We start from the raw sequence: 27,756 nt of genomic DNA, 5'->3' as shown, positions 1-27,756 counted from the left end.
TTCTGATTCAGTAGATATGAGATGGGATCCAGAAATCCATATCCTTCACAAGCTTCCCCAGAGACTAATGCAGCTGCTCTGAGAGTCAGGCTTGGAAATTACTACCTAGAGATGGCCCTGGCATATCCGACTCAGGCTGTCAAAAGTGGACTTTTTAAATTGCACACTAAAAATGTCCTGTCTCTTATTTCTAATCACTGTATTTCTATTGCAGGTGCACTCTGCAACAGAATAAAACAGTTGGGTCCATTTGACCCAATGCCTTAGGGCTGTCCTGGAATTCTTTTTTTTTTTCTTTTCTTTTCTTTTTTTCAAGACAGTGTCTTGCTCTGTCGCCCAGGCTGGAGTGCAGTGGTGTGATCTCCGCTCACTGCAACCTCTGCCTCCTGGGTTCAAGCGATTCTCGTTCGTCAGCCTCCCCAGTAGTTGGGATTACAGGTGCGTGCCACCACGCCTTGCTAATTTTTTCTATTTTTAGTAGAGACAGGGTTTCGCCCTGTTGCCCAGGATGGTCTCAAACTCCTGAGCTCAGGCAATCCGCCCACCTTGGCCTCCCAACGTGTTAGAATTACAGGCGTGAGCCACCGCGTCCGGGCCTAAAATGCTGTATATCTTCCTGCCTCAATTTTTTTTTAGGCTGTCATCCAGCTCACACCTCTACTACCACCCTGTGGTCTGAAATGCTCTCTGCCAATTCTTCAAGATCCAGCTCAAATTTTATCTGTTCTGTAAGGTCTGCCTTCTTTGAAAACGATTACAGATCTCTCACATATTTTCTTATCAGTGTGTACTAGGCAGTTGGCTAGTTAGTCTTGGGGAATACACAGATGAGCAAGTCGTGTTCCTGAAAGGCAATGCGCCTCTGAAACTACGTAGGGGCCCGTCCAAGACGCCCTCCTTCCCCTGCTCTGGTTGGCCTCTTTAAGAACATTTAAATTATTATTTTTCTCTCCTTGTTTAAAAATACTATCCTTGTTATGGAAAAACAAAAACATGAATTGGAAAAAATCAGAAAAGACATAAAAACGGCCTGTGATCTATTAAAAGAAAGCTACTGAGGCCATGTTGATATATATGCTTCCAAACTTTTCAAAACTATAATTACACATGTACACAGTATATAACGCTACATATGTCCTATATTGTTTTAAAATGTTATTTTTAAAACAAAGACAGGATCGTCCCGGACAGGCTTTTTCTCTTATAACATCATGAACATCTGTCCCTACCAAGACCTTCACCGAAATAATTTTAAATGATGCTATTGCGTTCCACTGCTCATGCCACTGAAAAATATTTACTGTAAAAAACCCATTACAGAAAATGCTAGGTGGCTGCCTACCGGGGTTTACCGAACTATATTCCTGCTGTTGAAAGTATTTATTCCATTTCAAACACAGATGGGCATGAGCTACATCTGTCTCCCCCCAAATAGCCCAAACCTCCAGACCCAGGACCTCTGGCAGCAGAAGTGTCCCTGGGGCGGGGTAAGGGGAGCCGGGCCTCCCGGGCCGAGGGGGCCGCCCTGCCCGGAAGCCCGTGCTCGCCCGCGGGCGCGGCCAGGCGGGTCCCACGAGGGGGACCCTTTCGGTAACCGAATTCTCGGGCTGGGCCGCGGGGCCAGTGCAGTGACTCCCCCCGCGCTCCGCAGTCCGGCCGGGGTCGCGGGGTCGGCCAGGGTCGCTAGGTCCTCCCGTCGGGCCCCGCGGGCGGGGCTGGGCGGGGCGGGGCGGGGCCGCGGGCAGGCGGGCGCCGCGCCTGCCGTTCGCCTCTCGGGCTGCAGGTGGGGCTGTGCGGCCGCGCTGCCTCCAGGAAGCCTCACGGGCCTTCGTCGGCCGGGCCGCGGCGCCGGCTCCCAGGATGCAGTGTGGACCGGCCGGGCGCTGACGGAGGCGGCGCGACTGCGGGCAGCGCGGCGCGGCGCAGGGGCAGCCAGCGAGGAGCGGCGACAGAGGCAAGGCCAGGCAGGCGCCGCCTGCGGAGAGCACCGGGCGGCCGGGCCTGCGTGGTGCCGCGCGGCGGCGGCGACGACTTCCTCCGGGCCCGGGCGGGACAGCGCAGGGCCATGGCCGAGGCGGTCGCGGCTCCGGTAAGGGCGACCCGCGCGCGCACGGACTCGCGGCCTGGGGCCCCGGGCGGCCCGGGCCCGGCACACGGCGCCGCAGGCCTTGGGGAGGGGTTCCGGGGTCCGGACCGGACCACTGGGCCTGGGGCTCCCGCGAATGGGGCGCGGGGTCCGCCGGGGCCTACTGCGCCCGTCGGCCGGGTCCCCACTATGAGCGGAGCCCGAGCGCTGGCGGAACGGTTGTCCCCGCGCCGGGGCCGCCGCACGCCAAGTTCTTTGGGCCCTCCGGGGCTTCCTGCCCCCGCCCCAGCCGCTGTCCCCTCCTTCTGGGTACCCCCCCCCCACCCGCGGCTCCTTTCTCTGCCTGGCGCTCGGCCTGTAGGTCCCTTTCCATCTCCCCCGCAGCGGCCTGGTGGCACCTGGGAGGTGTCCGGCTTCGAATCCGCATACACCAACACCCACTACGTGCGCAGCTCCCCGGGGTCGGCTCGGAAGGGAATATAGAGCCAGGCACTTGAACAAGCCCTGTTGAGGCGTTAGTCTGTCCTCACAGCAAGCCTGTCGGGTGGGTACTGGTGTTAATCTCTGTCATACAAAAGAAAAACCCGGGGCCTAGAGAAGTTAACTTGCCCAGGATTACCCAGCTGCAAAGTGTGAAAAAAGACACACAGTGGCTCCGTGTATTCAAGGACCAAGCAGACAGGTACGTAGGCAATAATCGTGCAAAACAGAAAGGGGTGAGTGCTGGCGCCCAGGTGGAAGCTTGCGGTGGGCTCCCGGGGAAGGAGTGTCGGGGGCCGCCTGGTACCGCTGTCCACCCCTCCTGGCCTGATGCTCTGTGCCTCTGTGATTTGACCCGGATTTTAGGGAAGGCTAGGATTTCAGGCCCAGCTAGACCCGTGGTGCTTTCAGGGAGGGAGGAGTGCCTGGGCAAAGGCGCAGAGAGACGGGACAGTGCAGGGCGTGTTGAGGAACAGAAAGGAGTCCATGAGCCTGGAGAAGATGGTTTTGGTTTGAGGCAGTGGGAAAGGAGTCTGCAGAGAGAGACTAGGAAGGGGCCTGCATGGCTGGACTTCATCCTGCGGGTGGGCAGTGAGTGAGGGATCCCGCTCCTCTTACCATCAGCTGACCTCTCAAGCAAAGAATTTCGGCTTCCTGGCAGGAGTCTAAGGACAGCCCCACATATTCCAGCCACCAGACAGTAAGAATCTGGGCTGGAGTGAGCAGCGCACAGTCGCCACCTCCCACCACATAATGTGAGGGCCTTACAGAGGGTTTCCTGGCCCCATCAGAATTGTAAGAAAACCGTGCACCTTGTTGTCCATCTGTAAAAGACTAATATTTTCTTAATAAAGTAGTTTATGTGGAGATCCCTTTCATGCCACACAAAGACCGTAATAATGCACGTGGAGGATGGGGAGGATTTCAGTGGATGGGGAGCTGGTGACCAGTTGAAAGGAAGCTTCTGGAGTAAACTCTTGGCTTTGGGATCACGTGACAGGGATTGATCTGAGAAAGGAGAGGTGAGGGAAGGAACAGTGGCCTTAGGTGGAGGGTGGACTCAAGCCCAGAACCAAGCCAGCCCACCCAGGTGCTGCGGGACCACCTACTACTTGAGAGCAAGACTCCCACCCACACTGGGGTTTTCGCCTAGAAACAGTTCAGCTTGTCCAGAACCTCCCAGCCTTGAAGACCCTTTAGAGTCCTACCTTGTTTGCGTCCTGCTTCCCTCCAAATAGTCTCTTCAGCACTGTCCTAGGCAAGTTTTTTTCTGCCTCTGCTCAAACTCTCCTTTTGTCTCTGTTTTTTGAGGTGTCCATCCACGTTCTAGTTCTCAGTGACTTTCTCTAAGTGAATCCACACTGGTTTCTAGTAGCCACTTTTTCATTTTGGAAATAGTCACCGACCTTTGTTGAGGAATTATTTTGCAGAATGTTGTAAGGAGGCGTTGATCCTCGTTGATCTCAGGTCCCGATACCAGGAGCGCCTCTCTGCCCTGTAGGTCCCACATTCAGATGTAGGTGTCTCAAACAGTCCAGCTCCCTACCCAAGGCAAAATGTGCCCATTCTTCCTTTTCCCAGCTGTCGGTCACTGATACACCATGTGCACATTTCCAATGACAGGGAAGCCCCTCATCTCTAATTAAGATGGTTGCTGCCCATATACAAGTCTAACTTTGTGGCATATGTCCATTTTCCTCACCAGGCTGCAGGGTATGTCACTGTTCCTGGTACAGCTACAAAAATGTCGGAGGCCATCGTGTTTACCTTGAGCGGGTGGGACTTGGGAAAGAGAAAGAATCTTGTATGGCTCATGCAGTGTCAAAAAACTCTGGACTGATGGAGATTTGATGTCATGGGGATTTTAGCTTGTGGGGGAGGGGCAGATGGGAAGGTGACAAAATGAGACTGTCCTGGGGGAAGAGGAACTGGCCATTATATTTTTATGTTTATTAAAAGAGGACATGAGATGCTTTAAAAAAAAAAAAAGAAAGAAAGAAAGAAAGAAATTGAGCAATACTTTTGTTTGTGCCGTTTCAGTGAACCAGCTGTTTTTTTTGCTGGGTCATCATCAGTAGACAGTTCCTGTGTAATCATGAGGGGAGGTGCAGGCTGAGCTCTAGTAAATCTGCAGTTTACCATTTCTCCACTAAAATGCCCAGCAATGCTAAGTCACTGTTTACACAGCAAAATTGCACTGGGTACCTGCCATGTGTCAAGGACTGTGGTATGAAAAGATGCAATACCATGTTCAGGGAGCCCACAGTATAGGCGTGGGTAGGAAATTACTGTGTAGGGGGGTAAGCACCGTGAGAAGGGTCTGCATTGTGCTGCAGAGGCCTGGAGTAAAGGCACCCACCCAGACATAGACCTAACATACCCAAACAGGTGATTGCCAGCCTGAGATCTGGCATGTGGTACGGGATAGCCCCACTTGTCCACACATATTAGTGAGAGAGGGGCTCAGTGAAGTCAGTGGGTGGAATGAATGATGCCGGTTTCTCTTTTGTTTCTCAAAGATTTCTCCGTGGACGATGGCAGCCACGATTCAGGCCATGGAGAGGAAGATTGAATCGCAGGCTGCTCGCCTGCTTTCCCTAGAAGGTCGAACTGGGATGGCTGAGAAGAAGCTGGCCGATTGTGAGAAGACAGCTGTGGAGTTCGGGAACCAGCTGGAGGGCAAGTGGGCCGTGCTGGGGACCCTGCTGCAGGAGTACGGGCTGCTGCAGAGGCGGCTGGAGAATGTGGAGAACCTGCTGCGCAACAGGAACTTCTGGATCCTGCGGCTGCCCCCGGGCAGCAAGGGGGAGTCCCCGAAGGTAGCCCTGGGATTCCTTGGGGTTGGGGAGATCAAGTGGCCAAACCCGTGAGCGTGTGGGTGAGCGAGTGTGACACTTGTGGTTCTAGGTGCCCGTGACGTTTGATGATGTGGCCGTGTATTTCTCCGAGCAGGAGTGGGGCAAGCTGGAGGACTGGCAGAAGGAGCTCTACAAGCATGTGATGAGGGGCAACTACGAGACACTGGTCTCCCTGGGTAAGACCTGACACTCATTTCTCTGTTAAATAGGATTTTGCAAGTCCTCAAACTTCTCCTTCCACATAGTTGTTTTCATGACAGTGATATGTAAATCACCAAAAACACTGTTGACTTTGCAAGTTGTTATCTTTTGTGAAAGATGAGCCCTGGGTGATGGAGTTAAAAGCTCCCTTCTCCTTGTGTTGAGTTTCCCAGAATGCCAGGCTGGGAAAGGCGGTGGCTTCTCTCCTACGCAGGCCCAGGGTGTGGACCTTTCTGTTCTTGCTGACTTGGAGCAGGAAGGCCCCTTCTGCTCTCAGATCCAGTATGTAATTGACTCACATTAGAGAAAGACTCTTTCTTTCAGTCTTCTCCTACAAACATGCATGGCCCTTATGGCAACTTGCCTGGAGGTCAGTGGAGAACATGGGCAGACGGTGCTGCTTGCGGCAGACATTGTCTTCACGCCTCAGAACGTTGCTTCCCTCAGCCTGTGGGGCTACTGCTGCTCTCCTTGTTTGATCCTGCCCAGGAAGGGCCCAGACTGTTTCTTCCTGGGCTGATTTCCTCTTCCCGATGGTTTCTGTGTGACCCTGGAGCCGAGGGCAGCGAGGCCTATTAGAGAGGACAGGAGCAGGTGCAGATGTGAGGTTATGTTTCGTCAGCACAAGTGCACTGCTGTGTAACATGCGTGCTCTGCAGCAGTTTCTTCACCCCAGCACTGTTGACATTTTGGGACCAGGTGATTCTGTGTGTTGGGGGCCATCCTCTGTATTGTAGGATGTTCAGCAGCAGCCCTGGCTTCTACCTTCCAGATGTCAATCACCTTTCCCCCAGCCCTGGGCACGACAACCAGAATTGTCTCCAGACTTTGCCAAATGTCCCCTGGGGAGCAAAATTGCCTGCAGTTGGAAGCTCCTGCTCTGTGACAATCAAGAGATTTCGTTTCTAGACTATTGTTGGTTTTCCGGGCTGACTGTTCCCAGCTCTGACTGGAACATGGCAAAAACTAACCTTCTGTCTTTCCTCAGACTACGCCATCTCCAAGCCCGAGGTCCTCTCCCAGATTGAACAAGGGAAGGAGCCCTGCCACTGGCGCCGCCCTGGCCCCAAGATTCCAGATGTTCCTGTGGACCCGAGTCCAGGTAAGGGCTGGGAGAAGGCCAGGGAGGCCTCAGGTGATATGCGGGAAACAGAGATGGGAAGGCCAGAAAGGGTGTGACCTTTCCAGAGAAAGCTGAGGAGAAACAGGAAACTTACAGGTTTTATGTCTGAGTTTTTTATAGTTGAATTTTAATCTCTAACTTATTCAGCTAATGCTCCAGAAATGAACACTTTCTATCAGGGAAACAGGTGGCAAACCTAATCTTTTAGGAAGAGACAAAGGCAGGGAACAGAATGAGGGGAGGGAGAGGAGGACACCGAGAGGGAAGGCAGGAGCATAGTTGACCCTTGAACAACGCAGGGGCCAGGGGCAACAGCCCCCGGTCCCACGCAGCCAAAAATCTACGTATAACTTTTGACTCTCCAAAAAGTTTGCTGATAGTCTCCTATTGACCAGAAGCCTTATTGATAATACAAACAGTCAATAACACATATTCTGTATGTTCTATGTGTTACATAGTGTATACTTACAATAAGCTAGGGAAAAGAAAATGTTTCTAGGAAGATCATAAGGAAAAGAAAATAGGCTGGGCGTGGTGGCTCACACCTGTGATCCCAGCACTTTAGGAGGCCAAGGCAGGCAGATCACGAGGTGAGGAGATCGAGACCATCCTGGCTAACACGGTGAAACCCCATCTCTACTAAATATACAAAAAATTAGCTGGGTATGGTGGCGGGCGCCTATAGTCCCAGCTGCTCGGGAGGCTGAGGGAGAAAGAGTGGCGTGAACACAGGAGGCGGAGCTTGCAGTGAGCCGAGATTGTGCCACTGCACTCCAGCCTGGGCAACAGAGCAAGACTCTGTCTCAAAAAAAAAAAAAAGATATTTACTACTCATTAAGTGGAAGTGAGTCATCATAAAGGTCATCCTCATTGTCATCTTCAGATTGAGTAGACTGAAGGAAGAGGAGGGGTTGGTCTTGCTGTCTCAGGCGTGGCAGAGGCAGAAGAAAATCCATTTAGAAGTGGGCCTGCATAGTTCAAACCCATGTTGTTCAAGGTCAGCTGTATATTGACAACAAAATTAATTGAAAGCTTTGCAAAGAGTCAGCCTTGCCTCCAAGAACCAACCTTAATTTAAACCCATAGCAGTTGTAGAACATACACCCATTGGTCAGCCTTATGGTTTGGTATGATTAGAAGCACACATTTATTTAAGGTGAATCTGGTTACCAGATATCAGTGTCTCAGATTTCCCTGGAGCCAGTCAGCACCTTTGAAAGTTAAGGGAAGGACAGGTGGACACAGGAGAAAAACCAAATTCCTAAAGTGAAGACCTGCTGGGTCATTTGACCACGGAGACCACATCTCTGCAAGGCTCGACCCCTGATTCCTCCAGAAGACCCGCCCTTGACCGTCCCACCTGCCTTGGTTTTCGCTTTCGCCTGACACTTAAAAAGGTGGTGTTCCGCAGAGGCCCTCCTGTGCTCCACTTGTGTGAAATTAAATGCCTCCCCCATGTTCATCATCTCATCTCAGTCAGATTTGCACTTTCCTAAGGGTAGAAGCATGTTCCGAGCTGGGCGCTTTGCTAGTCGTCATCAGGACATTGACAGTTTAGTTCTACAGATGTATTTTGAGAATTTTCTAGGTGTCAAGGACAGTGCTGAATGCTAGAGGACAGAAAGACGGCTGAGAACACATACTATTGGGCTGGAAAAGAGGGTTACGACCCATGCACGTCCAGCTTCCTAGCCTGGGTGGGAGGTTCTGGGTAGGTGAGTTTCGTTGTATTTACACCGTGTGTGGAGGCTTCCCTCACTTCCACAGCATCATTAAACGAGAATAAAGAGGGGCCTCAAAATATGCTGGTTACTGGTAAGACCCTGTAACACTCTCTAGCTGCATCGTATGATACTCAGCAGCTCTACCTGAATGGTGGCCTCTACCCACCATTAGACAAGATGAGTAGACACAAACTCCACTGTCCACCTTGAGCCTGTTGGCAGGGATTCTGTGTGGCCTTTATCTCTCTCCCCTTTGTCTGAGAAGCCAGGACTCCCAGCTCATCCCTTGCCACATTTGGCCTTGCCCATCCCTTGTGAGACCTCACCTCCCCTTCTCACCTCCTGTACATCCCCCCACTGAGCCTTGTGGGACTCAGGGCTCAGCAGACCCACCAGGTCCTGAGTGCTCCCTGCTCGGACTGAGCTCCAGGGGACTGCAGCCCTCTGAGTGCTTGTCATCCTCTTCCCTGCCTCCCTCTAAGCCCAGGCCCACCGGGGACAGGGTCCTGACCCCTCAGATTGTGCCTCTGCCAGCCTCAATCCCTCTCTAGAGACCCTGCCTTTGGGTCTCAGGCCTCGTCTTTTTGCTGCTTCTGCAGACCTTCCCTCTTTTCTTGTCACTCTTCCTGCCCTCAGTCTTGGCCATGGCAGCCTCCATGCGGATGGTCCTGTGCCCCCTCCACCCATCCCACAGCCATCTGTGACTGTGATGACAATGACTGCACCACACCCACCATCTCCATCTCCAGCACACCACTCTCCAGCCGCCTCCTGCCGTCCCTTCAATTCCCTGTCTGGTGTCCTGATTCCAGCAATTTCCAGTCCTTCAAGACCTGCAAGCCACCAACCCTGCTGCCTTTTTACTGCCCTAGTTCATCCTCATTTCCCTCCATGCCCACCACTGTGGTTCCCCATTGCACACAGCCTCAGCGCTCTTACCCCTGTTTTGGTCATTGTATCCACCTGTGAAATCCACTGGTGTTCTGCACCTGCAGCCAAACAGCTGCACCTGACTGCAGAGAACCAGGTAAGCTGGCTGCTGGTGTCACATGACATTCACGACCAGCGACTTCAGTGGGTGCTCTGCAACACAGTCACACTGTGTCTCCTTAGCCCAGGGGCCAGCAAACTGTGGCTGAGGGCCAAACCTAGCTCATCTGTTTGTGTATGGTGCACAACTGAGAATAGTTTTATATTTTAACCCTTTTTTTTAAATTAAAGAGAAACATACCACTCGCACAGCCCTCCCCACGCCATCTGCCTGCACCTGTGCCCCCTTCTCTGCCTTCACTCCTGTGACTGCTAAACTGTCAGCCCTCCAGCCAAAGCCCTCCTTCAATCTGGCGCCAGATCCCACCTCATGCCACCTTCTCAAGGGCAACACAAGCAATCCTGCCTTGACCTCTACCCCTGCAGCCCCTGCCCGCTTCTCTGCTTCCCTTTGTGGCAGAGCCCCTTGGGGACATCTGCGCTTGCTGTCTCCTGCCCCTTCCCTCCCACTCTGTTACCTCTTCCACCAAAACCTCTCCAACCTTGGTTATCAGGGCCCTCCATGGTGCTGAAAGGTCTGTCTTCTTACTTGGCCTTGTCCCCTCTGCTCTGCCACCTAGGTCCATTATCTCCTGCTGAGGTTGTCACCATCCCCTTTCCTCCTGCTCTGATCCCCCAGAGTCTCGTCTCAGCCCAGCAGAGTGATCCCTTTTAGACCCAAGTCGGACCCAAGTCCTGGCTTTCCATCTGACCTGCACCGTCAGCTCACCTCCTCCACTTTTCTCTAACTCTGCCCAGCTGCACCATCCACGTTGCTGTCCCCTCTGCCCTGTGCCAGGGCCTTCGCAGTGCCCTCTACTGGAAGTGCTCTTTAGGCAGGTCCCACCTGCAGGCCTTTCCTGTCATCGGTACTGCAACCCCTCCCCACCCAGGACTCCAGGCCTCCTTTCCTGCTTTGGGTCTTCCGTGTCACACAGCGTCACGTCATATATATGTTTCCTATTTATACATTCATCATATGTCAGGTCTCCATTAGAATGTCAATTTCAAAAGTAGAAAAATTTGTATCTGTTTAATCATTCTAGGACCCTAGAATATTGCCTAGTACAGAGTAGGAATTCAGTAACTATTTGCTGAATGTATGCTGTTTCAAAATTTAAAACGTGTGTGTGTGTGGTGTGTGTGTGTGAAATAATGTATTTCCGATACCATTTAAATCCCTTTTTAGGTCCCCCAGGCCTCCCTAGGGAAACCCTTTGTCCTGAATTTTCTGTGTTTATTCTTCCTATCCACATTTTGAAACGTCTGCTGTGTACTTTGGTAGCTGTAAACAATATATAGTATGGTTTTTTTGTGTTCTGAAAAATTACATAGATGTTGTTATATTTATCACTCATTTATTCTGTATTTCAGACGTATCCATGTTGATACATGTAGATCAAGTTCATTCCTTTTAACAGATGGTTAATATTCCAGAAGCAAGTATATTGTAATTTATTTTCCATTCCTCCACTGATTGGCACTTAAACTTTTTCTGATTGTTCACTCACAAGCAATACTGTAGTGAGCGTTCTTGCGCCTGTTTCTTTGTGCCCCTGTGGGGATGCTACTCCAGGAAACAGATCCAGCAGTGGCCTTACCACGTCGTAGGCTTGATTTCACCTTTTCCGCTACTGTATCGCCCTCCCCGGGGTACCCAGTGCCAACAGGTGCTCCTAGAACTTGCTTCCTAACATCTTTGCCCAGTTTCCATAATTACATTTTTGCCAACCTGATGGGGGTGAGATGGCCTCTCGTTTCAACTTGTATTTTCCCTACTGTTAGTGAGTATGTGCACCCTTTTTATATGATTATTTGGCTGCTTCTCCAGTGAATTGTCTTTTCTTTTTCTGTTGAGATGTTCTTCATTTTCTTATTGATTCAGGGCTTCTTTGTATGTGTTCTAGATACGAATCCTTTGTCTATTATTTGCATTACAAACATTTTCTCCGTGTCGGTGGTAGGTCTTTTAACGTTATAGTTCTTGTATGCAAGTTTTCACTGTTGAAAGAGTCAAACATGTCAGTCTTTTCCTTTATGATCTGTGCTTTTTCTGTAGTAAGAGATCCTTGCTTACCTCACTCAAGGTCAGAAAGATATTCTCTCTTTTTTTATAAATTTTTAAAAGTTTTGCTTTTCAAATTTAAGTTTTTAATTTATCTATAATTAAAATGTGCGTAGCTTGCAAGGAAGGGTTTCAGTTTTTCCTCCGACAACGATGGTCTGATTTTCCAGCAAAGTTTGCTGAATGTGTTAGCTTTTCTCCACTGATTTGTGATGTGATTCTGTCCTGAGCCAGTTTCTGCATGTGCACAAGGCTGTTTCTGGGTGCTTTCTTCTGTGTCATTGGTCTCTTTGTCGGTCTCTGCACCAACACCTTGCTCTTTTAGCTTCATGATAAACCTTGATATCTAGTAGACTAATCCTTCTCTACTTGTTGTTCAAAAAATTGTCTTGGCTATTCTTGGATCTTTGTTCTTTTATATGAATTTTGGGATCTGTATGTCAAGTTCCTAAGAAAATCCTGTTGGAAATTTGATTGGAATTGCATTTACTTTACAGTCTAATTTCTGGAGAATTGCTCTCATGACAACATTAGCCTTTCTAATCACTGGAAGACTCATTTATTGAAGGCTTCCTTCTATGTGCTTGAATAAGATTTTACAGTTTTCTCCTGATAGTTGTTTTTCATTATAAATGGGATTTTTACAGTTTATTACATGTATTAATAGTTATTGCAGGTGTACAGGTATGCTGTTGACTTTTATTTTAAAAAAATCTTGCTTTCATGTCTAATGGTTTGTTTCTTTATATTCTCTTGGATTTTTTATGTAGATTATTATATCCTCTACAAATCATACAAAGATTGTGTCTGCTTTTTAACTTTTTATAACTTTATTTTTCTTCTTTAGCAGTTTGACTAGGACATTGTTGAATAGCAGCAGTGATAGTGGCATCCTGTCTGTGGACAAGATATATTTCTAGAGTTTCAGCCTTAAGTATGATTTTTGCCTTTGGCTTTTGAAAATACTGTTAAAGACATTTCTTTCTAACCAGGCTACCCAAAAGTTTTTATTGCAAACAAGTGTTATATTGTATCAGATGCTTTCCTTTTTAAAAATATTGTGTTTTCTTTCTTTAAAAACAGCGGTCTCCAACCTTTTTGGCACCAGGGACCAGTTTCATGGAAGACAATTTTTCCACCGATGGGGGACCAGGAGGATGGTTTGGGGATGAAACTCTTCCATCTCATAAGAAGGGAGTGTGACCCAGACCCCTCGCATGCACAGTTCACAATAGGGTTTGCGCTGCTGTGAGACTAATGCCACCACTGATCTGACAGGAGGCATAGCTCAGTCGGTAATGCCAGCGATGGAGAGTGGCTGTAAATACAGATGAAGCTTCACTTACTCGTCTTCCACCCACCCCCTGCTGTGCAGTCCAGGTTCCCCGGGGCATGGGGACCCCTGTTTTACAACATTGTTACTGTGTATTATATATAACAACAAACAAAATACATACAGAACAAAATTCATGTGACGTTTAGAGATGAGTAGTAAACCGTTTAGAGATGAGTAGTAAACCCGTATTCCCAACACCCAGCATGAGAGAGAGACCACAGCTTGAACCTCCTGGACCCCCGTCCTTCCCTGATCACACCCATTCCTTCCTTTTATAATGTACATAAACTGAAAATTCAGAAATAGAGTCCCTTGCCTTTCTTTACATTTTTATTCCCTCAGTATGTATCCTAAGTAATACATTTGGTTTTACCTGCTTTTGAACTTTTTATAAATGGAATTATACCACATATGTTCTTCCTTAACCTGGTTTTCTCATTTGCTGTTATGTTTTTGAGAGCCATCCATGTTAATGAGCTGTGGCTCATTCATTTTCATGATTTTCAGCACTTTACAGTTTTGTATTTTATGACCATAACACAATGTATTTTTTCCTTCTACTGTTGGTGGGTGTTCGTGTTGGTTTTTGTTTTTTTTTTTTTTTTTTTTTTTTTTAAGCTGTTTTTGCTGTTGTGAACATTCTTATGCATATGTAAAAGTTTCTCTAGGTGTAGATCCAGGAGTAGAACTGCTGGGCCATAGGAAAGAAGAGACACGTGTTCAAACTTTTCCAGGTGATGTCAGGTGGGGATACCGGCTGGTATTCCCAGGAGGGCCTGGGGGTTCCAATCACACCTTATCCTCACCAGCCTGGGAAATGCTGTTTTTATTTCTGCCCATTTGGTGTGAGGGAAATGGTTTAAAATTTATGGTTTAAAACTTGGATTTTCCTAATTAATGAGATTGAACATTACATCCTCTATTTGTGAGCTATTTGTCCTTCCTCTTCTGTGAAATGTGTGTTTATGTCTTCTCTGCATTTTTTTAAGTTGTTTTTTGTTAATAGAGTCTTGCTCTGTTGCTCAGGCTAGAGTGCAGTGGTGCAATCTTGGCTCACTACAACCTCCGCCTCCTGGGTTCAAGTAATTCTCCTGCCTCAGCCTCCCAAGTAGCTGGGAATACAGGTGGGCATCACCACGCCCAGCTAATTGTTATATTTTTAGTAGAGACAGTGTTTCACCATGTTGGCCAGACTGGTCTTGAACTCCTGACCTTAAGTGATCTCTGCCTGCCTCGGCCTCCCAAAGTGCTGCGATTACAGGCAGGAACCACTGTGCCTGGCCTGTAAGTGTTCTCTACGTATTCTAAATATTAATCTTTTTGTCAACTATGTGTGTTGCTGTTATCTTTTCCGTTTGTGGTATATTTTAAAGAACAGATGCTTTTCATTTTAAAGTTCTCAGATTTACTAGTCTTTCCTTTATGGTTTATCCTTTTTGTGCCTTAAACAATTAAGAAATGTTTACGTTCTTCAATGCTGTAGCGCACCAGTGCACCTTCTCGTATTTCCTGCTAAAGGTTTTCAGAGTTCATCTTTCATGTTCAAGTTCTTCATCCTTCAGAAATGGACTTTTGTGGTGCTCTGAGGTGGAGACCCTGCTTCTTTTTCACTACACTTTGGCTCTTCTTTCCCTTTGCTCTTTCAGATAAACCCTCAAATTGCCTTATCAAGTTCCATGAAAAATTCCAGTTGGGGTTATGGTTGCAATTGCATTCCATCTATTAACATTTTGGAGAGAATTGACACTTTTACTATATTCAGTCATGTTATCTGTGAATGTCCTAAGTCACTCCATTTGGTTTGTCTATAATGTCGCAGTGAAGTTTTATATTTATATTAAGGTCTTGGACATATTTTATTAGATATATTCCTAGGTTCTTTTAAAAAAAAAATCACTTTTGTTGGTGGTATCTTTTTTCCAAATTGCATTTTCTGTTTGTTGCTGTTGGGGACTTGAGGGCAGAGAATACTCCTCTCTAAATGCTTTTTCTCCCATCACAAGAGCTCATTCCAATGTCTCTGCCCTTTATGCAGAATTATGCCATGAATTATCAGTAATAAAAATAGCTTAGCCTCACCTGTCTTCCTTTTTGTTTTGTTTCTGTGTTTGTTAAGACCCTTGATAAGGAAGAAAAATTGTAATTGATAGGCTTTCTCAAAAACCTCACAGTATTAATATATAAAAATATAGTTGTCTTTCATTTATTTAACGATCTAGGAACCCTACTAAAATTTTCATTAATGCTAATAACCTTTCTATTAATTGTCTAATCATTCTCAGATTTTCTGAAAAGTTAATCATATCTATGAGTAATAATTTCTTTTTAAATATTTACGGGTTTTTTTTCTTGTTTTATTGTGTTGACTGAGAACTCCCAGAAAATCCTTAAATAGAAATGATGATACCAGGTATCCTATTGGTTCATGATTTTAAAGAGAACACTTTTTAACTTTTCACATTGAGTATAATATTTGCTAAAGATTTTGTTTACAAATATCCTTTATCTGACTAAAGAAGTTTCCTTTGTCTGTGGTTGGCTAGGTGTTTCTAACAGTAATGACTTGAATTTTATATAATTTCTTTTGGTATCCATTGAGATGATTATGCGTTTTTTTCTCCTTAACCTGCTAGTAAGGCAAATTATGTTACTTTCTAATGTTGAACCAACCTTGCAGTCTTGGAATAAACCTAACTTTGTCATGATCCTTTATGTACATTGCTGTATGCTAATTATTTTGTTTAGAAGTTTTGAATCTTTGTTCATGGAAAAGATGGGCTTGTAATTTTCTTTTCTCAGACCATCTTTGTCTGGTTTTGGTATTAAAAATATGAGCTATGATGTATTCATTCTGTTTTTAAATTTCAGAGAGTTTTTGTAATGTTGGAATTATCTATTCCTTGAATGTTTAGTAGAAAACACCAGTGGGGCCACCTGAGCCCGAAGTTTTCTTGGTGGGGAAGATTTTTTACTACCGATTTAATTTATTTTAGTTATAGGACTATTCGGGTTTTCTATTTCTTCTTTAGTTTTGGCAGGTTGAAATTTTTCTAGGAATTTGTCAGTTTCCCCAGAGTTTTCAAATTACTTGGAATAACATAATATCCTCTATATCTTTTAAATCTCTGCTACATTTATCATTATGTTCCCTTTTTCATTCTTCCAATTGGTTATTGGTGCTGTCTCTCCCATTCTCTTGATAATCTTGCTAGAGGTGAATTGGTTTAATAGTCTCTTCAAAGAACCAACTTTGACTAACTATATTCTATCTTTGTCTTCTCTTTTATTAGTTTATGATACTCTTATATGTATTATCTCCTTCTACGTTTGAAAAGGTTCTTAAATGTTATTTATTTTCTAATGTCTTGCATTGACTGTTTAACCCATTAATTTTTGACCCGCATTATTATTATTATTATTTTTTTTTACACGATGTCTCGCTCAGTCTCCAGGCTTACAGTGGCGCAATCTTGGGTCACTGCAATCTCCACTTCCCGGGTTGGAGCCATTCTCCTACCTCAGCCTCCTGAGGAGCTGGGACTACAGGCACAAGCCACCACACCCAGCTAATTTTTGTATTTTTAGTAGAGATGAGGTTTCACCATGTTGGCCAGGATGGTCTCAATCTCCTGACCTCGTGATCTGCCACAGCCTCCCAAAGTGCTGGGATTATAGGCTTGAGCCACTGCTCCCAGCCCCCGTGTTTTCTTTTTTAATATAAACATACAAGGCTATAACATTTCCTCTGAGTACCATTGTAGCTGTAGCCCATACATTTTGATAGACAATATTTTCATTAATATTGGGTTCCAGATATCTTCTAATTTTCATTGCGATTTTTTTCTTAGACTCAGATTATTTAGAAAGCAATATATTTAAAATTTTTAGTATGTATGGGAGTTATTGATTTCAAACTTAATTATGTTGTAGCTAGAAAATGCAGTGTGTAAAATACTAGTCGTTTAAATTTTGCTGAAGTCTGTTTCATGACCTAGAAAGTGTTCATTTTTCCTTAATGCTCTGTGTAGCTTAAAAAGCTTGTGTTTTCTGTGTTTGGAATCTATTTCGGTCCCTTTGATCAGGTTTACTGGTAGAGTTGGTCAAATTTTATGTAACCTTTAGTTAGCTAGATTTATCAATTACAGAGAGATACATCAAAATCCCCCACTGCAAAAATGGATTTGCTCATTTCTCCCTAGAGTTTTATCAGTTTTGCTTTATTATTTTGAAGCTATATTATAAGCTTAAAAAATTAGAGTTATTGGGTAGGCGTGGTGGCTTACGCCTGTAATCCTAGCGCTTTGGGAGGCTGAGACGGGTGGATCACCTGAGGTCAGGAGTTTGAGGCCAGCCTGGCCAACATGGTGAAACCCCGTCTCTACTAAAGATACAAAAAATAGCCAGGCATGGTGGCACACATCTGTAATCCCAGCTACTCGGGAAGCTGAGGCAGGAGAATCGCTTTAACCTGGGAAGTAGAGGTTGTAGTGAGCCGAGATTGCACCATTACACTCCAGCCAGTGTGACAGGAAGACTCCATCTCAAAAAAAAAAAAAACTTGAGAATTATTTTATCTTCCTGGTTAGTTTACTATTATGGAGTAATGCTTTTTATTTCTATGAATATTTTTACTTTTAATGTTTATTTCATGTGATATGGTATAGCTAAATCATTTCTTTACATTGTTCTGGCTTAGTACATCTTTCATTCTTTTACATTGCTTTCTGCGTCCTTCTGTTTAGGTATGTCTCTTGAAAACAGCAGATAGCTGGGGGATTTGTTTGGTTTTAGTCTGATAATCTTTACCTTTACCTGTTAAATATTCAAACAGTAACCACTATCCACATGAGCACTTGAAATGTGCTGTAAGGATAAAATACCACATTTCAAAAACCATGTACAAAAACAAGCCATGTGTACAAAACATGCATGTATAAAATAATATAAATCATTTTATATTGATTTTGAAATAACATTTTCAATATATTGGGCTAAATAAAATATACTGTTAAAATGTATTTCACCTGTTCTTACTTTTTTAACATGACTACCAGAATACTTAAAATTAGATATGTGGTTCACATTATTTTTTCTTCTTAGCTCTGGTCTAGACCATTTACATTGATTATGGTTATTAGTTTATTTGGATTATTTTCTACCATCTTAAACTGTGCTGTTAATCTTTAGTTCTGCCTTTTCTGTATTTTTCCTGCCCCTCCTTTGGGAATTATTCATTTAGGTTTTTTCCTTTTCAAACTTTTGTTATTTTTAATTAATTTGACAGTTAATGTATTCTATTTCTATTGTTATAGAGGAGTCTTTAGAAATTTTTTCTTCCTTTAGAAGTTATTTTTTGTGGGTCTGATGGTAATGAATCCTCACTTTGTGTGTGTATATGAGTTTATATATATTTATATGTGTGAAAATATCTTTATTCCATCCCTATACAGTGAGTCCTCTGTATTTTATGTGTTCCAAATTTGTGGATTCAAGTAACTGCACATTTGAAATATTCAGGAAAAAAGGTGTCTACTAAACATATAGACTTTTTTCTTGTCATTATTCTCTGAACAATACAGAGTAACAACTATCTACATAGCATTTATGCCGTATTAGGTATTATAAGTAATCTAGAGGTGATTTAAAGTATACAGGAGGATGTGTGTGGGTTATATGCAAATACTACACCAGTTTATATAAGAGATTTGAGCATTGTGGATTTTGGTATCCATGGTGTGCCCTAGAACCAATCCCCCACTGACACCAAGGGACAACTGTAGTGGAAAGACATAATTTTAGCTTGAGTGTTATTTTCTCTTAGCTTTTGAAGATAATTTGCCCCTTTTTTCTGGCTTTTGTTGTTGCTATTGAGAATCTGCCATCAGTCTAATCAGGATTCCTTTGTGGATGATCTGCATTTTTTCTTTCTCTGCTTTTAGGTCTCTGTCTTGGGTGATCTGCAGTTTTACTACAATGTATCTAGATGTGGGTTTATTTTCTTTTATCCTGCTGTAATCACTAAAATGTTTCACCGATTTGGGAAAATGTGTTATCTTCCCTCTTTGAATTTTGCCTTGCCCCCTTTCTCTCTAACCTTTTATTCTGGAGCTTTTTCATATTATCCTTTATAACTTCGAACCCCTCTTTATATTTTCAGCTCAGTCTCTATGTTGAGGTTGAAATTTCTTTTTTTTTTTTTTTTTTTTTTTGAGACGGAGTCTCGCTCTGTCGCTCAGGCTGGAGTGCAGTGGCCAGATCTCAGCTCACTGCAAGCTCCGCCTCCCGGGTTCACGCCATTCTCCTGCCTCAGCCTCCCGAGTAGCTGGGACTACAGGTGTCCGCCACCTCGCCCGGCTAGTTTTTTGTATTTTTTAGTAGAGACGGGGGTTTCACCATGTTAGACAGGATGGTCTCGATCTCCTGACCTCGTGATCCACCCGTCTTGGCCTCCCAAAGTGCTGGGATTACAGGCTTGAGCCACCGCGCCTGGCCTTTTTTTTTTTTTTTTTTTTGAGATGGAGTCTTGCTCTGTTGCGCAGGCTGCAGTGCAGTGGTGCGACTCGGCTCACTGCAACCTCCACCTCCCGGGTTCACTCCATTCTCCTGCCTCAGCCTCCCGAATAGGCTGGGATACAGGCGCCCGCCACCACATCTGGCTAATTTTTTGTATTTTTAGTAGAGACGGAGTTTCACCATGTTAGCCTCGATCTCCTGACCTGGTGATCCGCCCTCCTTGGCCTCCCATAGTGCTGGGATTACAGGTGTGAGCCACCGTGCCTGGCCAAGGTTGGAATAATTTGTTCTATCTTCTAGTTAGTTCACTATTCACCAGTCATTTCCATTCTGTTGTTTAACCTACACATTGGATTTTAAAATTTTGTTATTGGCCAGGCACAGTAGTTCACGCCTGTAATCGTAGCATTTGGGGAGGCCGAGGCTGGCAGATTGCCAGAGCTCAGGAGTTCGAGACCAGCCTGCAACACAGTGAAACTCCATCTCTACTAAAATACAAAAAAACTAGCCGGGCCCGGAGGCGTGCACTTGCACTCCCAGCACTACTGGGGAGGCTGAGGTAGGAGAATTGCTTGAACCTGGGAGACAGAGGTTGCAGTGAACCAAGATTGTGCCACTGCACTTCAGCCTGGGCAACAGTGCGAGACTCCATCTCAAAAAAAAAAAATTCAGTTATTTTTGTTACCACTCTAAAGTTACATTTGATTCTTTTTCAAAATTTGGTCAGTTTTGATAGTCTTGTTTCCTCATACTTTCACTCCCCTTTTTTACTTCTGTAAATAATCTCATTGATTATTTGAAAGCTGTGTTTAAAATGCTTTCCTCCTGAGAATGTGTATGTGTTCCTTGGCTGGTCATCTGATGCCAGTGCAGCCTTAAGACCACTTCAAGTTACAGTCTTGACCTGGAAGTTTTTGGACCACAGTGGCCCTCCTGAGTAGCTGGGACCACAGGGGATGCCACCATGCCTGGCTAACTTTTTTTAAAAAACTTTTTTTTTCCCCTCTGTGGAGACAGGGTCTTGTATGTTGCCTAGGCTGGCTTTTTTTGTTTGTTTATTTGAGACAGGGTCTCACCCTGTCACCCAGCCTGAAGTGTAGTGGCGCAAACATGGCTCACTGCAGCCTCAAACTCCTGGGCTCAAGAGCTCCTCCCACCTCAGCCTCCCAGAGTGCTGAGATTACAGACATGAGCCACTGTACCCAGCCTACTCAGCAATTTTAGATATTCTGCATTGGGAGGAATTTCTGTTTCTTTGCACATCTAGCCAGCCATATGTCAAAAATAGAAGAGCTAAATGTTGTTTTTACATCTGTTGAGATGATTATTGTTTTTGCTATTAATCTTAACTTTGTTCATTATATTTTCTAGTATTATCCTTGAGCTCTCAGAATAAACCCAGTGTGTTCATAATATATTACGTCTTTTTCTTTTTTGAAAATATATTGCTGGGTTTGATTTGTAATTCTTTCATTTAGAATCTTTGCATATCTGTTCATATATGAGATTATTTTTTAAATTTGTTCATATACAACCCCTCTAGTTTGTGCAACAAAAATTGTCTTAGCCTCATAAAGTGAGTTGACAGATGTTTTCTCTCAACATTTGAAGATATTCCATGATCTTCTGATATCCTAGTTGCTGAAGAAAATCTACTCTTAGTCTGAATGTTATTATTGTCTCTTGGGTACCTTTTAAGATTTTTCTCTTTGTCTTTCCTATGGTTCCATTTCACATGAATGTTGTCTAGGTTTGTTTGTTTTATTACCTACTTGGGAATTGGTCTGTTCTTCAAACTGTGGACTTACCCAATGCCGTCAGTTTTGGAAATTTCTCAACCATTATTTCTTTACCTATTGCCATTACTCATTTCTCCATTCTCTTCTTCTGGGATTTCTACCAGCATGTGTTGGAATTTCTCATTCTATCCTCCATGTCTCTTAACTTTTTCGTATTTGTCATTCTTTATCTCTCAATGTTGTACTCTGGATTATTTCCCTGGATCTCTCTCCCAAGTCATTAATATTCTCTCTAGCTGTGTTCAGTCTGTTGTTGTTGAGCCAGAGCCATCCATTTGAGTTTTTCATTTCCATAACTGCCTCTGTCATTTGTAGAATGTTGAGTTCTTTTTCAAATCTACCTTTTTCAAAATAATTTACAGTTCTTGCCTTAAAGATTCTGTTCTTTATCTCTTTGATGATCTTAGACATACTTAGGTTACTGTATCATTCAGCCTCTCCTTTTTTTCTGTAGTTCTTGGGAGTGAACTCTGCCATGACTATCATGGCCATTTGGCACCTCTTCTGTTTTGTAAGTTTTAGTTTTTCTTCTGGTTTTAGTTTTCCCTGAGGAGCCCCCTGTGGACTGCATTGTGTGGGTGCCCCTCGGAGGCAGATCTGCATTTGCCCATGCTGGGGCCTCCTAAGTTGCCATGGCTGTCAGCCAGTTTTTCTGTGAATTTCTCAGTTTATGGTGTCTGCCCATGTGGGTAGTGTGAATTCTGTGTGGACATGGGATTCCAAGTTTTTATGGGTTTCTTTCCCACACATAGCCCTGGACAAGTAGGCTGCTTCCTGGTGGCTCCCGCAGGCAGATGGAGTTTTCCTAGTCCCCATCTCACAGACAGGCCACAGCCTATGGCTCCTGGCTTCAGGCAGGTGGCTCGGCCACACTCCCAGCCTCACATGGACATGAAAGCCCAGCCCCTAAGGCCTGTATCCTATTCCAATAACTCTAGGTCGCTTGCCTTCCACTGTAACTCTTGATTGGACTTTGTGTGTTCTCTGTCATTCTTACCTCTGGGATCTTTTCTTTTGCACTCACTTAAATATATGAGGGGGGTAAGGTTTTGGGGGGGACTTGGGGTTCACTTTTGTCCAGGATTTCTGTGTTTCAAGTGAGGGCAGGCCATTCCCAGGGCAACTCAGTCTCCCCCTGGACTGGCAGCCTAGCCCTGAGAATGTGCTTGTGTATTCTTCCCCTCCCCCACCTCACCCTTTCCTGCCCTACCTGCATTCCCAATACCATGTGACCTCAGGCTCTGCCCTAGGCCCCCATCCTGTTTGCTGCTGCCTGCCTTCCCACCAGGCTCTTTTGCTGTTGGACCCTTGTAAGGCCCCTGTGTCTACCTCTCCAGCTAGGTGCGTGTCCGCCCCAGACCTCTTGGGGCCGTGATGCTGTATCCTCACACTCACTCCCCTTCCTAGGCTCGGGGCCCCCAGTTCCTGCCCCAGACCTCTTGATGCAGATCAAGCAGGAGGGTGAGCTCCAGCTCCAGGAGCAGCAGGCCCTGGGCGTGGAGGCATGGGCAGCCGGGCAGCCAGATATCGGGGAGGAGCCCTGGGGCCTCAGCCAGTTGGATTCCGGCGCAGCAGACATCTCCACGGACGCCACCTCTGGTAAGTGGCTGAGACAGGGACATAAGGAATGAGTTTCAGGGATCACAGGAGGGACAGGGGAGGGCTCATGGCAGCATGGGGGAGCTGTGGGCCCTCAACACTTCCGACCTGACAACTTTAGAAATTTTCCCATTTTAAGGTGGGACTGTACTGAAGGACTTGTCTCGAGCCTCTCTCAGGTCGCAGATGCTGTTCCTGGGCATCTCTCTGGCCCTGTTCCAGTGGCCCCTCCATAACCGTGCGGCCGCTCCTCTTGCCCCATCTTTGGGCATTGAAGTCACTGGCTGCCTCTATTCAAGACGGGCCCGTGTGAAACACAGCGATGATGTCTGAGCTTCCCAGTGCCTCAGAGTGGGGGACAAAAGAACCGGGATCACTCAGAAAAGCCCCCAGTGGGGAGGACCTCAGAGCTTAGCCTGCTCTCCTCCCCAGCAGTCTTCTGTCCTCCCCATCCCTCCCCTAACCCACAGGCTCTGTTCTCCCCTTATCACAGGTGTCCATTCCAACTTTTCCACCACCATCCCACCTACCTCCTGGCAGGCGGATCTCCCTCCCCACCATCCCTCTTCAGCATGCTCGGACGGGACCCTGAAGCTCAACACAGCAGCCTCCACAGAAGGTACGGGTGGCAACAGGAGGAAGGGAAGGGCCATGCTTGCCTGTGGGGAGTACCTCCATCCAGGCGTCTCATTTTCACTGGTGAACTGCTCTGACCTTCCAGCCAATAGACATTAGGGTGTCTGCACTCTTATGACCCTTTGCACATTCTGTTCTTTATCTCCTTCCCAAATCATAGGCGTCCGCAGCCCTTCTTGAGGACATCCATGTTTCAGTCTGTTGCTTTTTCATATGGTGTTAAGTGGTGTATTCTAATAAGCTGATCGATTGAAGGATATACCTCCTCCCCAGGCTTACGCAACTGTGGCTTCTCTCTGGCATGGAAGAAAACAAAACTGAACTGAAACCACTTCTTAGATATTGGTACTACCAAAGACAGGTGTCAGAAAGCCGATTTCAGAAGAACTGCCACCAAATTTATCTGTTAGCTTTCTGTTTACTTCTGTTGTAAAGCCCAGTCACCTGTTACTTTAATAACGTCATATTTTAGCACCCAGAACACGTGCTAATAGCCAAGATCCCTGATGTGAAACCTCAGAATGTGAAGTTCAAGTACACTTACATAAAATCAAACACATTCAGTAATATTTTTATCATTAGCTAGTGGGTCCATTTATTGAATGCTGCTGCATGTCAAATAGCTCACTAAGGCACTTTCAGACATGTCATCTGGTTTAATCCTCACACCTGTGAAGTGGGCATTCACAGATGAGCTGTGGGTTAGGAACTGCCTGCAGCCCACAGCTGCTGTGTGGCGGCGCTGTCTGAACCTCCATTCCCTGCACTGCGGTGGGGCACAGTACCTGCAGCAGTCCGAATTCCTTTCTGAGGATCAATTCATGCTTTGCCTTAACAACCACACTGAAAAATGGAACCTGGGGAGCAGATATGCTGGTGGCTTTTCCTGTGGTGAAGGTGCCAGAACACTGGTGTCCTCCGGTGGGAGGCCGCCTCACAACCACCAGGCTGCTCTGCTGAGCTGCCCTCTGGGCTCAGCCACGAGGGCCTTGGTGGAGTTCGTGTGGCCAAGCAGCTGCTGAGCAGTGATGGTGGCAGATCGTGGCTCGCTCAGCAGGTACGGGACAGGTCAGTATCTGTCTTTTTGTCTTTCTCAGCAGATGTAAAAATTGTAATAAAAACAGAAGTCCAGGAAGAGGAGGTGGTGGCCACACCTGTACATCCTACTGACCTAGAGGCTCACGGGACCCTGTTTGGACCAGGCCAAGCCACGCGGTTTTTCCCTAGTCCTGCCCAGGAAGGAGCCTGGGAAAGCCAGGGCAGCTCCTTCCCCAGCCAGGACCCTGTGCTGGGGCTGCGAGAGCCCGCCCGGCCTGAGAGGGACATGAGTGAGCTCAGCCCTGCTGTGGCCCAGGAGGAGACCCCTCCTGGGGACTGGCTCTTCGGGGGGGTCCGGTGGGGCTGGAATTTCCGGTGTAAACCGCCAGTGGGCCTGAACCCGAGGACGGGGCCGGAGGGGCTTCCTTACTCCTCAGATAACGGAGAGGCCGTCTTGGACCCCAGCCAGGCCCCGAGGCCCTTCAACGAACCCTGTAAATACCCTGGCCGGACCAAAGGCTTTGGCCACAAGCCAGGGCTGAAGAAGCACCCCGCGGCGCCCCCCGGGGGCCGGCCCTTCACCTGTGCCACGTGTGGGAAGAGCTTCCAGCTGCAGGTCAGCCTGAGCGCGCACCAGCGCAGCTGCGGGGTGCCCGACGGGTCGGCCCCTGGCACTGGCAGTGGCGGCGGCGGCGGCGGCGGCGGTGGCGGCGGCGGGGGCAGCGGCAGCGGTGGGGGCAGCGCACGGGATGGCAGCGCCCTGCGGTGTGGGGAGTGCGGCCGCTGCTTCACGCGCCCTGCGCACCTCATCCGCCACCGCATGCTGCACACGGGCGAGCGTCCCTTCCCCTGCACCGAGTGTGAGAAGCGCTTCACCGAACGCTCCAAGCTCATCGACCACTACCGAACGCACACGGGCGTGCGGCCCTTCACCTGCACGGTCTGCGGCAAGAGCTTCATCCGCAAGGACCACCTCCGCAAGCACCAGCGCAACCATGCGGCGGGCGCCAAGACCCCGGCCCGAGGCCAGCCACTCCCGACGCCACCCGCACCACCCGACCCGTTCAAGAGCCCCGCCTCCAAAGGACCTTTGGCCTCCACAGACCTTGTGACCGACTGGACTTGTGGCCTCAGCGTCCTAGGACCCACCGATGGCGGGGACATGTGAGCACCACCAGCCCCATGACCCCGGCTGGCCGCACGTGTAAAAAGCCCCGTGTGCAGGCAGCAGGGCGGCGTGGAAGCTTCAGGCAGACGCGGGACGGGGAGAACCCAAATGTCCAAGTTGCTGAACTGATGATCACTGGAGAAGGAGAAACTATCCACCAGGACAGCTGCCACCTCGAAACCAAGTAGAATTCTCTGTGAAGATGGGAGCGCTGTAGAATTTTAAGTAATTTAATTGGAAACCTGTTTGTTTTTTTTTTTTTTTTTTTTTTTTTTTTTTTAATTCTTGAGGAAAAAGCTGGAAAATAGTAATAGGGCCATTTGAATTTTGTAGGTACTTTTGGTTTTCAGGGCTTGCATTTCTGTCACTATGTCACTGAGTCTGATAGTGTGTTGGAAGGTTAGCAGTTGGGGACCCCTGGCCCACTGACTCCTGGGGATGGGGTGTCGTGGGCGCCCCTGCTCTGCCCAGGTGGGCTGAGTGAGCCCAGAGCACCAAGCCCTTGGGCAGTGAGGGCCATTGGGTCCCTTGGAGCACACCTCAGCGCAGCAGGAAGGACCCCTCCAGGAATAGCGGTTGCATTTCCCAGCTTGCCTCTCCTGAAAAGGTCCCCCAAAAGTGCTGGCCCCAATTTTCTCTATTTCAGGCCATCTGCAGTACCTGTCCCAAGGGCACCTGGTGGTGTCTCCTAGTGTGTGACTCCTCGGCCTCATAAGGACGAGTTGTCAGAAATCACAGCATTAGGTCTGGAGAGATGGAGAAGCTGAAACTGGGGAGCTGCACCACCCCAGGAGCAAAGCCTGGCCGCCCACCCCCACCTGGGGCTGCCTCCCACTCCGTGAGACGCTTCTGTCTCCTGTTCACTTTCTATGGTGGTTTCTCATTTTCAAAATGCATCTCATTTGATCATTACTGTGACCTTGGGAAGCAGCAGGACAGGGATTTCTTTTTAGAGGTGCAAACCGCTCAGAGGGGACACACCTCGGCCTCTCACTGTTGAGTACACATGGTGTGCCATGAGTGGGGAAGAGCCACAGGCGAGACGTCTCATCCTACTGGAACATCATTGCGGGAAAGCAGAGATTTCCAGGTTTTCCCTCTTAAAATATTTGTCCCACACCGACAAGAGTCCAGTCACCAGGCCTCGAAGGAACTTCTGCTTGTAGCAGCCACCTCCTCTGTGCCCTAGTCTCCTTAGCATGTGCACTCTCAGACCTGTTGGGGGCACTTGGAGGGCCCAGCTCATGAGACTGGGTATGGGGGCCAAGTGGCTTGTTCATTCCAGCATCTAACATCATAAAGGTGGGCCCAGATTTCTTAATTTGACCACAGTGCTGTTCCTACCACACAAATATCCATTCCTGTTTTGTTGAAGCAGCCACTGGTCCTCTTGTCTCCCCTGCAGAGGGAGGGACCTGGCAGCGCCCATTCATTCAGCCCCCTCATGCATACTTTTATTAGGCAGTAGACTAGTTAAGAAAATTGTTTCTATGTACTGTATATTTTGTACCTGTTTACACTTCTAATATTGATATAACTGATATTTTGAAAAATAAGAGAAAACATCCTGTTAAAATAAAACCTAACCAGCACCAAGGCGGTTTGTTGGGTTCCGTTCCTAGGCATGTGTCTTTGTCACTGATGCCCCCAAACATGCCCTCCAAGGGGCTCTCCGGTCAGCTTTCATAATGCCCTCCTTCTGGGCTTGGTCACCTGGACCCAGACAGGTGACTGACCTTGAGAACTAGGAATGGAAGATTCCAGAGAGATTTGACTCTGTGAAGAGAAACTGACATTTAGAGAGAGAATCAAAACACATCAAATCACTTTCCAACAGGATATAAACATAGTTTATGTCATTACATTGTGTATGATTGGAGATGACATACATGAAGATAGGAAAGTCTGGGAGAAAAATTGCACAGTATCCAAGATAAATGGATGTTGGATGCTTTCTTCTTGCATGTTTTTGGGGTTTTGTTTTGTTTTGAGGCAGAGTCTCGCTCTGTTGCCCAGGCTGGAGTCTAGTGGTGTAATCCCGGCTCACTGCAACCTCCGCCTCCTGAGTTCAAGTAATTCTCCTGCCTCAGCCTCCCAAGTA

General features: G+C 47.0%; 1 protein-coding gene across 6 annotated transcripts; it reads left to right on the top strand.

Annotated features, from left to right (window-relative positions):
- The first annotated feature begins 1,791 nt into the window (after nt 1–1,791).
- Nucleotides 1,792–27,251, top strand: ZNF746 (zinc finger protein 746). 6 transcript variants are annotated; one of them, XM_045388176.3, is made up of 7 exons: nt 1,792–2,089; nt 5,086–5,385; nt 5,519–5,600; nt 6,614–6,727; nt 22,622–22,813; nt 23,307–23,432; nt 24,550–27,251. In XM_045388176.3, the coding sequence occupies exons 1-7, from the start codon at nt 2,066–2,068 to the stop codon at nt 25,653–25,655; spliced, it is 1,944 nt and encodes a 647-aa protein (XP_045244111.2). In that variant the 5' UTR covers nt 1,792–2,065; the 3' UTR covers nt 25,656–27,251. The 6 variants fall into 6 exon arrangements, with proteins under 6 accessions (XP_045244111.2, XP_045244110.2, XP_045244109.2 ...); XM_045388175.3 differs by having other exon boundaries at nt 24,547–27,251; XM_045388174.3 differs by having other exon boundaries at nt 5,474–5,600.
- Nucleotides 27,252–27,756: the final 505 nt, after the last annotated feature.

Source organism: Macaca fascicularis, chromosome 3 (genome assembly GCF_037993035.2).
Source record: "Macaca fascicularis isolate 582-1 chromosome 3, T2T-MFA8v1.1".
Classification (NCBI taxonomy): domain Eukaryota; kingdom Metazoa; phylum Chordata; class Mammalia; order Primates; family Cercopithecidae; genus Macaca; species Macaca fascicularis.
Note: the sequence above shows the minus strand (reverse complement) of the source record. Positions and strands in the feature narration are given on the sequence as shown.